Source organism: Alosa pseudoharengus, unplaced genomic scaffold (assembly GCF_046254945.1).
Source record: "Alosa pseudoharengus isolate Yale_2024_CS ecotype anadromous, Long Island Sound unplaced genomic scaffold, YU_APseudo_1.1 YU_APseudo_1.1_scf_24, whole genome shotgun sequence".
NCBI lineage: Eukaryota > Metazoa > Chordata > Actinopteri > Clupeiformes > Clupeidae > Alosa > Alosa pseudoharengus.
In genome coordinates this window covers 2,223,976-2,239,987 of record NW_027468689.1, presented here as the reverse complement: position 1 = coordinate 2,239,987, position 16,012 = coordinate 2,223,976, and the positions used below count along the sequence as shown (strand labels likewise).

Here is a 16,012-nt window from a genome sequence, read left to right as displayed (position 1 = left end):
CACAACTTTAGCCTTTCTGGATCGTTGAAAGGAAGTCTGTGACAACTTTTTTTGCTACAAATTTTCCCGCAATTCGGAACTGCACAAAATCGCCTCATTTTTAGCTGTCTGTTGCAAAATACTTAAAGACAACGATTTTCTGCTTCTTCTGTGTATTCAATGAAATGCCAGTGGTTTGCTTGTAATTGGCAAGACGGTGTAAGGTGCATTATCGCCACCAACTGGGCTGGAGTGTCTATTATTCAAGGTAAGAATGTACGGGTGTGATGCGTTTGGAAAAATAGCTCCACAGTTTTACAACGCATGGTAAAACACCTGTTGGAAAGCATCTTTTGCAGCTATTTTTGTGTGAGCATATCAGCGAACACCCCTGACCACTCGGTGAGTTTCACGTCCTTGTAAACGAAAGTTTAATGCGTTTTAGGTAGGATTGTTCCAGTGCACCTATGCAGCGTTGTGGAGGAGGGGGGGCTCTACCACAGAAACCGAAAATTCTCAGGACAGCAGCATGTGTCCAAATTTCAATCTTAAACATTCTATTTAATCATAAACTATCTGAAAACAGGGCTTTAAGTGTAGAATACCGAACTTGTCCTTTAACAGTAGCTAATATTATCTGGAATGAATGACACATGTTAACCTGCTTGAAGCTGAACGAAATTGGCAGGCAGAATATTGATATCACGAAGGGTATGTCTCTGGGTGAACTTTTAAAATCCGTCTGAATAAAAATAAATAAAAGCAGATACATACCTTCCGAAATCACCTGATTTCCATTGCATGTTGACAGCTGCTGGACTGGACGGTTGAAAGAATATGCCTGCCTGACGATTTTTTTTCTCGACCATAAATAACTATGCAGCTGTGTGGAAGTCACCCTAGTGCTGGGTAGTGCTCCACGTCAGGTGGGGGACAGGAGGGAGCACAGCCCTAAACTATCAACCCAGCAGTGATAAACTATTAACCCAGCTTGCTGGGTTACAGAAATGACCCAATATGAGTAAAAACAACCAAACAAAATGACCCAACAGCCTTAACCCAGCATTTTTTAGAGTGTAATAATAATAATAATAATAAATAATAATGAAAACAGGGTTAATTATTGAGAACTATTGATAATTATGTGAAGTTCTCTCTTAAAATGTGTCTCACTTCAGAGGTAAATGTACCTCTCCCTCTCTCCATCCACTGCTCTCTCTCTCTCCTGAGGTAAACGTATGACCCCCCCGCCCTCTCTCTTATGAGGTAAACGTATGACCCCCCCCCCCCTCTTCTGAGGTAAACGTATGATCCCTCTGTCTTTCTCTCTCTCTGACTCCTGAGGTAAGCGTATGATCCACCCATCATCCGTCACATTTACACAACGGCTCTAAAACTGCTTGTGAGTCACAAAGCAAACACAGGGTGGTTAAGATACTCCCACATTGAGACACACACGCTGGTGCGTTGGACAAATAAGGAGACAGAAATTACTCTACACACGTACAAAAACACATGTGTAACCAAGAACAAGAGCAAACATTCTTAATCTCTCTGTCTGTCTTTCTCTCTCACACACACACACACACACACACACTTACACACACACACACACACGCACACATATATACACACACACATACATACACTTCAAAACTGGAATGTCAAATATTTAAAGGAACTCCCTCCGCCTCCTCCATTCATTAAGCCCATAATTAATGTAATAATACACATTTTCCAGTGACGCCACAAAAGGCAGGTGTGTCAGCGCAGTGTTTACGATGGCCCCCCGGGGGCCTCCAGAAAGCAGTAGCAAACAGCCCCTCGCCCACAGAGCCCCTGCATCACACACACACACACACACACACATACACACACACAAACACGCAGGCACGCACATACACACAAACATACACACACACAAACACGCACGCACATACACACACACATACACGCACGCACACACACACACACATACATGCACGCATGCACATACACACACACACACACATACACACACACAAACACGCACGCACGCACATACACACACACATACACGCACGCACACACACACACACATACATGCACGCATGCACATACACACACACACACACATACACACACACACACAAGAAAAAAGCACAGTGTGCACGCTGCACCAGGTAGGCATCAGCTGCACATGCTCAGGTTTAGCCGAAGTTGAGCAACGCTCTGTTGGCCTGTCCCTGCAGACAGCTCGTAATCAGCCTCATGCTCGGGCTGTGTCAGCTGTCTGATGGCTGAGCCTGCGGACACTGTGGGAAAGGAAGACGCTGCTGCGGTGTGTGTGTGTGTGTGTGTGTGATGGAGTGGGACGTGAAGGATGTTGAAGGTTGCGGAGTTGACAAGAATGTGGACACCCGTCTCCTGTCTGAGACCGTAAGATCCTTTTGTCTACAGCTCGGCGCAGGTAGACAATACTGTACCTCCGCCTTCTCCAAAGAATAGGCAGCAGAGCGGGAGCCACGTGAGCTGAGCTAGGGTGAGAAACTAGCATTCTCGTGTGTGTGTGTGTGTATGTGTGTGTGACTGTCAAATAGTTGCTCTGCAAGGCACTTTTTTCAGCACCTCTCTCCTTGCCAAATACACAGCCAGTCACCTCAAATGGTGATCATCTCCCCCCTGACCGTACCCTTTCTCCTCCCACACCTTTAAAAACATTTGCACAATGTTGTAGAGAACATCCTTTCTCTCTCTCCCTCTATCACGACACTCATAACTTCATGTCCTTTCATGCACAGCTATCAGTGATGGCCCACACAGCCCTATGAGTCATGCAATGTTGTAAAATAAAAACACACACCTTCAAAATCAATCACACAGGCCTTTGAACTGCGGCCTCCGATGGGCCAATCACACTTAGGGCGTAATTGTTCGGTGGGTGTGAGATGAACGAAACTCCAGGTGAGACTCTGGAGTCGAACAGTGGTGTGGCTCGGCCCCCACAGTCTCTCCTGAAACATGTTGGCCTGGTAACCTTCCCACACCTCTGTGTGTGTGTCTGTGTGTGTCTGTGCGTGCGTGCGTGTGTGTTGTGTGTGTGTGTGCATGTGTTTTGATGTTTTTGATGTACTTGTATATATATACACAACCCCATTTCCAAAAAAGTTGGGACACTGTGTAAAATGTAAATAAAAACAGAATGTGATAATCAGCAAAGTACATAATCCCATATTTAGTTGCAAAAGGAACATATCAAATATAAACAGACAAACAATACTACATGAAAAACATACGCTCATTTTGATTTTTAATATTTCCCTAAAAAGGGTGGGACAGGAACACAAATTGGAACATATAACACCTAATTAGCACTGACACCATAATTGGGTATTAAAAGATCATCCCAGAGAAGCCTCTACCAAACGGTTAAGCTGACCGATAATGGTATCAGAATTTAGCATTGGATTATCTTACTTGACTAAACTAAAAACTATATCTCAATAATGCCTTTAGGCACATGCTTCAAATTTGTACTAATGTTTACTTGGACTTGATGTAGGACTGATGTGAATTTGGAGGTCAAAGGTCAAAATTCAAAGTCACTTTATGTAAACATATGTCCCATGCTCGTGAATGAGGTATCTCAAGAACGCCTTAAGGTGCATGCTTTAAATTAAGTATGAATGTTCAAGTAGACACAAAGATGATCTGATAAAATTTTTGTGGTAAAAGCAGAGACTTTTTAAAGGGACACCAGGCAAGCCTGATGCTTTTTCTCTACGAAACTCCCCCTCGCTCGGTCTGAAGCTCTTTTCCTTTTCTTTGCGTCTTCTGTCTTTCTTTGCGTCTTTTCGCTGCTTCTTCGCCGGCTCTGCCATTATACACACGTTTGCAACAATCTCTAGCCTGCCTCTGTGCTGTAAACTGATCCTGCTTCAGTCGGCGGGTAGGATGCACCGAACTTGCAAGAGAGCCTTCATTCGCCCCGTAATGAGTCATTTAACCATATACCGACTTACGAAGATGATTAATTAACACAAAAACGTTGCCTGGTGGCCCTTTAATGAGGAGTCACAGCACTCAATCCTCCATAGATATGCATGGGGTTAGTTTGTAACACCAATATGGCAGTTGTCTACACATATCACGCCCCTTCCGCAACAAAAAAGTCAACATGTGAATACATCGTGCCAATCATGTGTTGTGATCATTTGTGTGAATGCTGTTAGATTTTAGTGGTTTTCTGTATGTCATTCTTTTGGCTCTTTGTGTGAATGCTGTTAGATTTTAGTGGTTTTCTGTATGTCATTCTTTTGGCTCTTTGTGTGAATGCTGTTAGATTTTAGTGGTTTTCTGTATGTCATTCTTTTGGCTCTTTGTTTAATACTGCAGAAACTGTGGGGACAGGATGTTTATTGTAAGCAGACAGAATGTTGTCACCTTACAATAGCAAATGGTGTACCTAACTAATTGTTCCCCCACAAGAGACGTCTTAATTGAATAAGGCTATACCCGTTTCCCCCCCACACCACCCCTCCAATTTGACCCCAGACGTGAATGTATATTCTGGTATTATAATTAGCCAGGAATTTCCTAGTTCTTTGCTTCAGTTCATTACCTTGGCTTCACCTTGCAACACTGTGCTGTGCTGTGCGTACAACAGGGCTACCAGAACTCTGTTGTTACATCCAGAATAAAGAACTATTCTTCGCAAGCCAGCCTCAAGTTTTACCTGCTCTTAAACTGTGTCTCCATTTGGAATTAAGGAGACAATTTTAATAGCATTCTTCAGTATATCTCAATAATGGGTCTACTATATATATATATATATATATATATATAGTATATACGTATGTTTTCATGCACTGGTAATTTTGGAATTTGGAATTGCATTTAGTTGCTTAAATTAGCATTTTTGGGATATTAGACAGACAACTATTGAAGTTAACCTCAAATTTCTATAATGTTACTTTTTCAACAATATTGTGTGGGAAAATATTGTTGTACTTTGAAAGTATATGTGGTTACAAATGTGTTTACCTAATTCATGAACGCTTATGTCTTTCAACCATGCATATAGAAATGATTAGGCCTAAAACATTGTAAGTTGTAAATTGTAATTTTTTTCTGCTTAATATGTAGAAACTGAGTTTGAAATGGCTGCATGAGGTTAGATTAAAGTCAGTTTGGTTTTTAACAAAATATGATGGGTCAAAATGTGCTCTATCAAACGGCGACCTACAAAACTTCGGCCTGACTCAGCCCACTTTGTTCGTTTGACTTCGTTCTGGCCACAGTGTGCATTCACTATCGGCAAAACAACATGTTGTCAAAATATGTATTTTTCGGGGAAGAATATTTCAGAACAATGTAAAACTGCATCCTGCACATATCACAACAGTATGGCTCCATAGTAGAAGAGTCCAGGTGCTAAATTCTGGTCTGCCTACAGTCCAGATCTCTCACATTTGGTGCATCATTGAGCCTGCTGAGCAGCTGAAATCCTTTATCATGCAAGAATGGGACACAACTCCAGCAACTGGTCAACTCAGCTCCTCAGTGTTGAGAGAATGTTGTTAAATGAAGAGGTGATGCCAACTTTTCTGAGACATATGGCTGGCAGCTGGCAATTCAAAATGCTTAATATTTTACAATAAACTGTACATTCCTCTGTTTCAACAACTGCTATATCTTTGCACTATTCTCAATGGTTTGAATTTTTTGCAAATCATAGCATTCTGTTCTTTTTTACATTTTACACAGCATCCCAACTATTTTGGAAATGTATTTGTGTGTGTGTATATATATATATATATATATATATATATATATATATATATATATATATATGTGTGTGTGTGTGTGTGTGTGTGTATACGTATACTAGTGTGTGTGTTTGTGCATGTGAAGATTCACCTTTAACGACCTGTGAGTTCTCATGCTCACTATCGTGTCGTGAGTGATCTCTCCCTGCAGAAATGTCCTCAGACTCACTCCGTGGGCTCCAGCCCGTCGATTAATGCCAACACGGCTTCCAAGGGCCATAGGCATGTCCACGTCCCAGAATGCAAAGCAACCGGCATCACTGTGGCTGCCTGTAGCCCCTTCCAAATGAAAGTGTGTTTGAGAGTGTGTGTTTGAAACTGAAAGAAAGACAAAGGGAAATGCTCATACAGATTGTTTCCCTTTCTAAAAAAAGAGGAGATAGAGAGATCATAGAGAGAACAGAGAAAAAGAGAGAGAGTGTTCTTATTTCATTTGGCTGGACTCTGGCTTCTCTCCTTGTCTCTCTCTCACTCTCTCTCTTTTCTGCCTCTTCTTCTCCTTCTCTCTCACCGGGGAATGTCTTGTCAACAAACCTTTTCTGTGGTGTGGTGCCCGCGGCTTGTGTTTTGACAGCGATCCTTTTGTTTGGATTGTGCCCCGACGCTGATCTGAATAACAGCCTGCGCTCTGTTTTCTCTGGGCCAGAGACAATATTTTCTTAAGGTGTTGCTCATCCTCTTCTTCTTCTGATCTGCTCTTACAGACTGATGGAGACATGCAGAATCTGTCTCTTACATGACTCCTTTTCCCCACACAAATAAATACCCCCCCACCCACACACACACGTCACGTACAGCATACACACACACTCTTATACACCTACTTTCTATTTGCAATATACCTATCTATTTGCACTATACCATAGGTTGTACACCTATGGTGGAGGTGCATACAGTATAGACTCCTTTGACATACACACACACACAGCATATATACTTACACTCTTATACACCTTCAATACCTTGAATACACTTATGGTGGAGGATACATGCCTCGGACAGAGTTTCTCCTTGTTCCATCTCGACTCGGCTGCCCCTTCCTTCCAAATGGGATGTTGATACAGAAGCCCCAGGACTGGGAAACGTTAACAAGGATCAGAGGGGAGCGCAGTGAGGGAATATCTTACAGTATTATACAATGGAGTCACTGGAGTTTCTCACAGCGCCAACTGTGCAGACTCAGAGAGATATTTTATATGCCCTGTGGTAGCCTACCCTACAGCACTTCCATACGTTGTTGTGAGTCGTGTCGATGCAATAAATGTAAATGTTATCACAGGATCACAGGAGAGACAGAATGTGCTTTTAAAATCTGTGGCACTGCCTAAGGGAATGACAGCTCTGTCATGGAGGTAGCAGCCTATGAACGTTTGAATTACGATGATTCTTGGCACACACACACAGACTTTCACCCGATCATTCCTACATGAGAACAACTTCCCATTTGACTGAGGGGGGGAAAAATCAGACTTGCTGTCGTCAGACTGCTTTGCTCATTAGTGCTTTGCTAACACGACAGGCATTATGTGGTTGGTGCACTTCTTATGCCAGACCGCAATCTCCCCAAAGAATGCAAGACTATTCTGTACTTAATGTCATATCACCAATAAATGCACTAGCCAGCAAGCGGTTTCAAAGCTGAGAACCAAGGAACTGTGCAGTAAAAACATGGGGCACAATATCAACCGCATAAGAATAGGCTAAATCGTTAAATTAGTTGGGTGTTTGTTAAATTGGGAAGCGAGAGAGACGGAGAGGGAGGGAAGGAAAGTTGCAGAGAGAGAGAGAATTCCAGTGAGGGACATAAGCAGGGATCAATTTCTCCCTTCAAGCATCTGCTGGCATAGTCTGCATAGCCAGAATTAGGACCGGGTAAGAAGTCAAACCCATGGGTCATCACGCGAATGCCTTCATCTCGCAACATTTGGTGCCTCTCGTTTTACAGTTGACAACACTACTGTTGGCCGGCAAATGGTAGTCTGCTGCCCCCCTTTGGCTCCTATATGTTACTACAACAAGGTCTAACTAATGTAGGCCTAACATAATTTATCGATGAATCAGAGCATAGAAAGGAACGGAACGTCAGTGAGTTTAGACTGCCAATAATGTTATAATGTATAATGTATGTGGATTAAATATTTGTGGTGGGCCACATCTGATGAAATATTGACTGAGGCAACACCTCAATATTTTCCAGCAGATTTATGTTTAATTCTGATGTGCATCCGATGAAACTTGAATGAAATGGGGGAAAATGCTAAGAGGCTTTGTTCCCCAGTAATTTAGGCTACTTTGATAAGACCAGCAGTGAAAATTCAAGAATAGCCCTAAAGTTACATTTATGTGTAGCCTAGGCTAGCTTACAGATGGGCCACTGACTGGAAGATTGGAACTCTCACACCTTAACACACATTCATTGTTTCTTCTACCAACCATTAAGCAGGACCATGTTTTAAGACTAGGTGGGAGCAGCTAACTCTGAGGACAAAATGTAAGATCAAGGTGACAAGGTTGTGACTAACTGACTTGGCTGGCTAGCTAGTGTTTTTGTTGTGTTTAAGGCAAAAAAAAAAAACCACAACAGACTGGTGAACTATTACACTTGCTTCTTAGCACACTAACTGTTAGCTAATGTTTGTGTTATTGTGCTAACATTAACGTGCATGTATTGTGCTAACATAGACAGGTGCCTGGCCAAGCAAACAAATTTAAGTTTGTTATTATATATTTTCTGGGGCTTGTAGTACATAGCTTTCTGAGTTTTACCTAGTAAAAAAATCTAGCAGCTAACCTACTAACATTACTGTGTTTATGTTTAAGGAAAAGGCTAACATTACCATCTCAATGCTAGCTGCCCCATTAGCTTAAAGTTATTTTTACAGACTGCTCCTCCACAGGGCATTTCCCGTTACATGTTTGTGTGCTAAATTATATTAAAATCGAAGTATTAACTGGTGCCAGAAAACATGTTTTCAATATTTTAGAAGTATATTTGGTGGTTGTGCTAGGTGTCAGTTGGCTTTCTAGTACACACACAGTGTTTCACCTCTACGAGATACATTCTATGCTTATAGCTTCTATGCATTTTGTGTATAGGTTACAGCAATATCCTACCAATAAAATAAAATGTCTAACTTTATCTTCTAACTTACCAATAAAATAAAGTTTCTGTGGACAGCTCAAAAGCAAGTCAGGGCCAATTCAAAACAGAGCCTCAAGGTAAGAAGCCAAACATGCTCCTTCAAACAGGTTTACATAATGGCCAAGCTGGTGCTGATGCAAGGTACTGTAGGCTATGAAGGGTTTCTATGGGAGAGCTTGAACTTTAGTTAGTTTACAGGCTACCCAGGCCAGGCCATTCCATAGTTGACTTCCAGGGCCATTTGACAATCGACCACACCGCTGTCCCGTCATAAAATAAATAACTCTTTGCAAAGCAGACTCTTTCAAACCTGATTCAGAATGAAACGTTTGATGATGATGGTGTTGGTCAGTCTCCCCTGAATATTCTGTGAAAGTACGGCGACTCTTGTCAGGTTTGTAATCTGTAGCCCAACTGGTGCTGTGTGTGATTTAAATTTCCATTTAATTCTTGTGGTTTTGGCAGATGGCAGAGAGTGATGAGGAATATCGTAGCCATCGGAGGAATAAGTTTGACCATGAGAGGGGCGATTACGGTCCTTCTCGGGAGAGGGAGTTTCTGCGGAGAGACCACCACAAAGACAGGTGATTGAGAAGAAGAGAATGCAAAGGTCTAATAGTGGGGTAAAAATACTCACAACGTTGTGGCTGAAATAATCATACAGTACTGTTAATACTCTTGGGGACCTAATTTGTTTGTTGGGCAAATTGCAAAGTTTGGTGGGCAGCAAGCAAAGGTCTTGCGTATGAAATCTATCGTGTGGCATGGAGGAGCATTGACTGACTCATCAATGTTTGTGCTTCAGTGTTTTGCCCATGATGTTAAACTCATCAATGTTTGTGCTTCAGTGTTTTTCCCATGATGTTAATCTTGCAAAGTGATTTTGTCTAGTTATTAAATTAGCTTTAGACTAGTTAGAATTTTTTTTCGGTTTGCCTATCAATGAAATTATGACCCCTGGTTTGGAAAATAAATAAAACATTAGTTTCTTTGTTTGAACGGCATGCATACTTAGTGTACTCAAGCACTATCTAGTTTATGAGGGCATATGAGTCAGGTCTGTTTCGTTTGTTTTATTTTGTTATTTTGTTTCAGTCTGAATTAGGGACCGATTGAGAAATTTTGGGATACCGATACTGATTTAGAAAATAACAATTTGGCCGATAACCAATGCCAATACTGGTATCTTTTTCTTTGTTTGTTTACTTTGTTTTTGTTATTAATTATACCCTTTAGTAGAGTGGAAAGAAAATATATTCATAACAAAAATAACTGAACCATTTTCAAGTCTTTCCGGCCTTTATAGCACAACATTTAGCCTACCTAGTGCAGAATTGATGCAGCATAACAGATAAACATCAGCCACTGCCATTGGTAAATGTCATATAAATTTGCCGATAGCCTACTGTATATCAGTAAACAAGGCCGGTATTGGAGGATATATCGCTGCATCCGTAGCCTGAACGGGTTCCCTCTTCCTGTTTTGACTTCTCACTTCCTGTTTTGACTTCTCACTTCCTGTTTTGACGTCTTGCTGTGGCCGCTGGCCAGGGTGCGGCACAGAAGCCGGGAGCGGAACCGGAAGGAGCAGCGACGGCATGAGAAGGGTCGTAGCCACCGCAAGAAAGGTCACCGACACCATGAGCGGGGTCACAGAGAGCGAGACCACAGCTACTACGAGAAGAGCGAGAGGCCCTCTCCTCCTGAGCAGGACACAGGGTTCCATCCGCCGCCTAGACGCATGAGAACAGACTGGTGGGTGATGGGAAGTCCTTATAGGCTCCTTTAACCCATTTACTCCTAAAATGCCTGCTAAAAACGCCTATAGAATCCTATGGCATTCTAGACTAAATAACCTTATTTCCTGAGGGTTTTCTGAAAACATACTAAAAATTGTCAACGTCTACCAAAATGTAATATCTAAGCCTCTGTAGCACCTAGAAACATGAAATAAAAAGCATGCTGCGCTACGCAGCATCCAGCGGGAGGGTCAATGTTGCGCTACGCAGCATCCATCGGGAGGGTCAATGTTGCGTCATGCAGCATCCAGCGCGAATGGGTTAAAGGAGAATTCTGGTGATTTTTCACATAGATCTCTGTTTTTCAAGGTCACCAAGTACAATGAACATGAACATGCCCCCAGAGTGCAGCACTGTAGCTGCCTGGTAGCTCTAGCTGTTGGCTGCAGCAACTCAAGCTAGGTGACCTCAAGAAACAGAGATCTATGTGAAAGATCACCAGCATTCTCCTTTAAAGGAATACGCCAACATTTTTGGAAATTAGCTTTGCCTTGGCCTGAAAGAGAATATAGTTCCAAGTATGCATATGCTTAGAAAACACTGTGTCTCATTTTGCATTGGTATTTATACACATTGGTTGGGTTTCTGCTTGAAACGTTCAAAACCAACGCAGATACATTAAAATGTCTTTAAATGACTTTAAAACTTTTAAAAAATTAAAAAAAATTATATATATATTTAACATTTTTCTTTGTTGCCAAGTTACCATTAGCTCAGTGTGGTTTTATGTGCCACTGGAAATGCTTCAGGAACGCAAGTGTTTATTTCTGCAGTTGATAGGGTCTATAGACTCCCTTAACGTCTTAGAACGCAAGTGTTTATTTCTGCAGTTGATAGGGTCTATAGACTCCCTTAACGTCTCAGAACGCAAGTGTTTATTTCTGCAGTTGATAGGGTCTATAGACTCCCGTAACGTCTCAGAACCCAAGTGTTTATTTACGCAGTTGATAGGGTCTATAGACTCCCTTAACGTCTCAGTCCTGATTCCTCTTATCTAACTCTGGGGTAGATGGCAAAAAATGTAATTTCCCAAAAAGGTGCGTTTCTTTAATGATCTAAAAGAAAGGCCCAAATGAATATCGATTTCCGATGTGTAAGGAAGATACAGGAATGGAATTTTAGCCCCCCCCCCCTCATGTGATGCAGGGGGGATTTCGTTGGGGAACCTTGCCAGAGAGGGGGTGATTTTAGGGACAAGCTTGAAGACAGGGGCGCTCATCATCACCCTCCTCTCCACCCCTGGGGGCCCTATGAAGCTTCTTCCAGGCTGCAGAGCCATGACACCTTCATACCACACAGGTGAGAGGGGAATGAATTTGGATGGTATTTGCATTGGTTAACTTTAACAAGAGTGTTGGCACCACTGTACTGGTTGTAATGGTCGAAACATCATGTAGCAGTTTGTATAATGTTCATTTAAATTTAAAGGGTTTGTCCATGATTCTAATTTAGTAAGTTGCTCCTATCATTCCTTTACTGTAGCTGTCTGTGGAGTGTCTCTGCAGGCATCTGATTGGATGTTTAGCTCAGATATGAACAGCCTTCTGCTTGGATCGAAGACCCTCCTTTAAATGCTAATGCGGCATTCCAGACAACTTGGAGGTCAGAGGTCAAGCTGAGGTAGTTGGACTTTCCCCAAGTTTAGAAGTGGGAACTCCATTCCCATTTCCCATTCCATTTTGTTCCACCAGTAGGATGTCAGAATTCTTGACCTCCAAGTTTGTCTGGAAATGAAATCGGGAGATTACAACTATGAAATATCCAACCTTTGAAGCATCTGGAATGCAGCACAAGCATTTGACATTCCGTGATCATCAAAGTCTTCCTCCTGGTTGTCGCGCACGTGGTGTGTTGCTGGCTTCCTGTGGTGTGTTGCTGGTGTCCTGTGTTGTGTTGCTGGCATTCTGTGGTGTGTTGCTGGCGTCCTGTGTTGTGTTGCTGGCATCCTGTGGTGTGTTGCTGGTGTCCTGTGTTGTGCTGTGTTGTGTTGCTGGCGTCCTGTGGTGTGTTGCTGGCGTCCTGTGTTGTGCTGTGTTGTGTTTCTGGCGTCCTGTGTTGTGCTGTGTTGTGTTTCTGGCGTCCTGTGGTGTGTTGCTGGCGTCCTGTGTTGTGTTTCTGGCGTCCTGTGTTGTGTTGCTGGCGTACTGTGTTGTGTTTCTGGCGTCCTGTGTTGTGTTTCTGGCGTCCTGTGTTGTGTTGCTGGCGTCCTGTGTTGTGCTGTGTTGTGTTTCTGGCGTCCTGTGTTGTGCTGTGTTGTGTTGCTGGCGTCCTGTGTTGTGTTGCTGGCGTCCTGTGTTGTGTTGCTTGCGTCCTGTGTTGTTGTGTTGCTGGCATCCTGTGTCGGCAGGTTTGGTGGCTCCCCTGATGGCGCCCCTGGCCGCCCTCCCACGGGGCCGCAGAGCTTTAAGGAGTTCCTGCTGCGTCTGGACCCGGCGGTTGGGGAGGTGGACGCGGTCAGGTGCTACAAAGAATACAAAATGGCCTTCAGCAGGCAGCAGATGGAGGCCTTCTTCCTGGCTCACAGAGACGAGGAGTGGTACGGCGGCGCTGATGAGTGTTTATTTATTGTTATTTATTTATTGTGGTAGTATTTATTGTTATGTAACAGGGAGCTACACCGGGGACACGTCACCGAAGCGTTCCGTTTGCGTAGCGTTGGCTGCAACAATTAGATTCCACTATAATCAACTGGCTACATCAGACGTAATAGTGGCACGTACGTTGGAAAAAATTAGACCAGTCTTCTAAAACCTCTGCACTGTAGCAGCACCAGGCATTCCCATACTGTGGTACGTACCACCGCTGATACGCAATCTGCCACTAGGGGGTACGCGAGATGAAAAGGGCAATGGCGGAAAAATGTAAAAAAAATTATTTAAAAAAAAATCTTAAGCCTATGTTCTCTTTTTTCTTTGTGTTTCATAATGTTGTTCTCCAGACAGTTTTTTAGTGTGAGAGGTCATAGACCAGTTGCACATTTTCGATTTTGATATTTGTTATCATGTAGGGCAGCTAATTAAACATGATGCCTGGAATGCGTCAATAAAATGTGTCAATGTTTTTATGCATCAGATGGTGGGGGTACATGAGCCGAATCAGGATGTAGGTGGTGGTACGCGGGGGGAAAAACATTTGGGAACCGCTGGCTTAGTCCAATGAGCAAAAATGAGCATAATACAAAAATAAACGTTTTCCTAGCAGATGTAGTTCTGGATTTATGAAAGGTAATAAATTCAGGAAAATAAAAGAATAGAATGAAGAATTTAATAGAGTGCCGTCCTGGTTTTATTACTGTTTTTTTTTGGTGTTATGTTGTACCTTTGTGATTGTACCTGATTCGCTGTGTCATGGCGTGGTGTTATGTTGTACCTTTGTGATTGGACCTGATTCGCTGTGTCATGGTGTGATTGCCGTGCAGGTTCCGTCTGAAATACCACCCAGAGGATATTGAACGTCGGGACGCTGAGACCCATGATGCATTGCAGAAGAGACTGGATGTTTACATGTATCTCAGGGGAAAGGGCTGGTTCGATAATATCTCCCTGGACATTCAGCAAGCCTCAGCCATCATAAAGGTGTTAGATGCAGGTATAGCTATCTGTAATAATCCATGATATTTATATTATTTTTAATCGATGCCTCTGCTTCTTGTGGTAGAGCACACCTTGCCTGGCCACTGAGGATTCAGTGTTGTGGACTCTGTCTATGTAGAGCGTAATTGTTAGCAATGTAGGCTGTATTTGAAAGTAAATTTGACATGATGGAGAGTGAAATAAATAAACTGAAGTGAAATGAATATAAACGGAGAAATAATGTATTTATATTTACCCAGCTTAAAGGAGAAATCCGGCAATGTTTCACATAGATCTCCGTTTCTCGAGGTCATCGAGTACTGTCAATAGAAAAAAAAAACGAAAACAGAGTTTAGGTTTTACCCCCATCCCCCCAGAGTGAAGCGCTATTGCTGCCTGGCTGCTTTAGCTGCTGGGAATATCAACTCGAGCTAGATCAAATTGATTGGTTTCATTTTTTTTTTTTTCATACCGACAGTACTCAGTGACTTCGAGAAACAGACATATATGTGAAAAATCTCCAGATGTATCCGTTAAAGGAGAATTCCGGTGTGATATTGACCTAAATTGCTTGAAACCTGATACCGAGTGTGAACGTATGTCTCATAGCCCATCTCGGCTTGCCATCCCCTGCACTCCGAAGCTCTGGCGCTAGTTAGCCGATGCTACCAACAGCTTTTTCAATGCGGGTGCCTCGGGCATCGGCCTAGCCATGCAAATAAATCACTGTTTTACACCATTTACGAGGCTCAACGTATCTCCACACTTCATGATTCAATATCACACCGGAATTCTCCTTTAATGTGGACAGGGCCTAAATATTAACTGTGTTGTTACTGTCTTCCTGCCTCAGTCCAGATAAGGTTTGAAGGGGGAACAGGGAATGACCTGCGGGCTCTGGAGACACCGGGCAAGGGAGAGAAGGAGAGAGGGATGGAGAGAGAGAACAAGAGAGGAAAGGAGAAAGGGAAGGAGACACCTCCATCTGAGCCCCAAAAGCAAGAGGAGGTACACACTGTAGATGCAGAGCATAGACTTGCACCCAGGGCAGAGAAGGTGTGTCTGTGTGTGTGTGTGTGTGTGGGGGTGGGGGGAGTGGCTGTGTGTGGGCCTGTGTGTGTCTGTGTGTGTGTGGGGGGTGGGAGTGGCTGTGTGTGGGCCTGTGTGTGTGTGTGTCTGGGGGGGGGGGGCTGTGTGTGTTTTGATTGTCTGAAACATCATCACAGTTGCTTCACGGATAACAGTAGTTGGGCTTGTCGGCCGAATTTGACTTCACTGAAAATTAGTAAATGGTCTTCTTTTGGAACAGCTCCAAGATGTGTTTGTTATGTTCACTCACTCACCCATTCCTCACTCACTCACTCACTCACCCATTCCTCACTCGTTCACTCACTCACCCATTCCTCACTCGTTCACTCACTCACTCACTCACTCACTCACCCATTCCTCACTCGTTCACTCACTCACTCTCACACACACACACAGTCACACACACCCTCACTCACTCACTCACACACACCCTCACTCACTCACTCACTCACTCACTCACTATACAGTGTGTGCAATATGAGGGATTAACTAAGGGGAAAAGTGGAGATGGGGATTATTAATTTCGGACAATTATTTTGGATGTTATGGGGCAGAGGGATGTGAGATGGAGTCGGAGCTACACTCACTGACTTCGTCCTCATCAATGTGCTTACCAATGTTGAT

General features: G+C 43.1%; 1 protein-coding gene across 1 annotated transcript in view; it reads left to right on the top strand.

Moving 5' to 3' along the window:
• Positions 1–16,012, top strand: part of LOC143142701 (serrate RNA effector molecule homolog) — a 42,578-nt gene that overhangs the window by 13,762 nt on the left and 12,804 nt on the right. Inside the window, exons 2-8 of the mRNA XM_076303776.1 lie at positions 5,938–6,078; positions 9,394–9,512; positions 10,480–10,683; positions 11,874–12,026; positions 13,075–13,263; positions 14,146–14,315; positions 15,153–15,307. Coding sequence (XP_076159891.1) covers positions 5,938–6,078; positions 9,394–9,512; positions 10,480–10,683; positions 11,874–12,026; positions 13,075–13,263; positions 14,146–14,315; positions 15,153–15,307 — 1,131 coding nt within the window. The remainder of the gene's footprint in view (positions 1–5,937; positions 6,079–9,393; positions 9,513–10,479; positions 10,684–11,873; positions 12,027–13,074; positions 13,264–14,145; positions 14,316–15,152; positions 15,308–16,012) is intronic.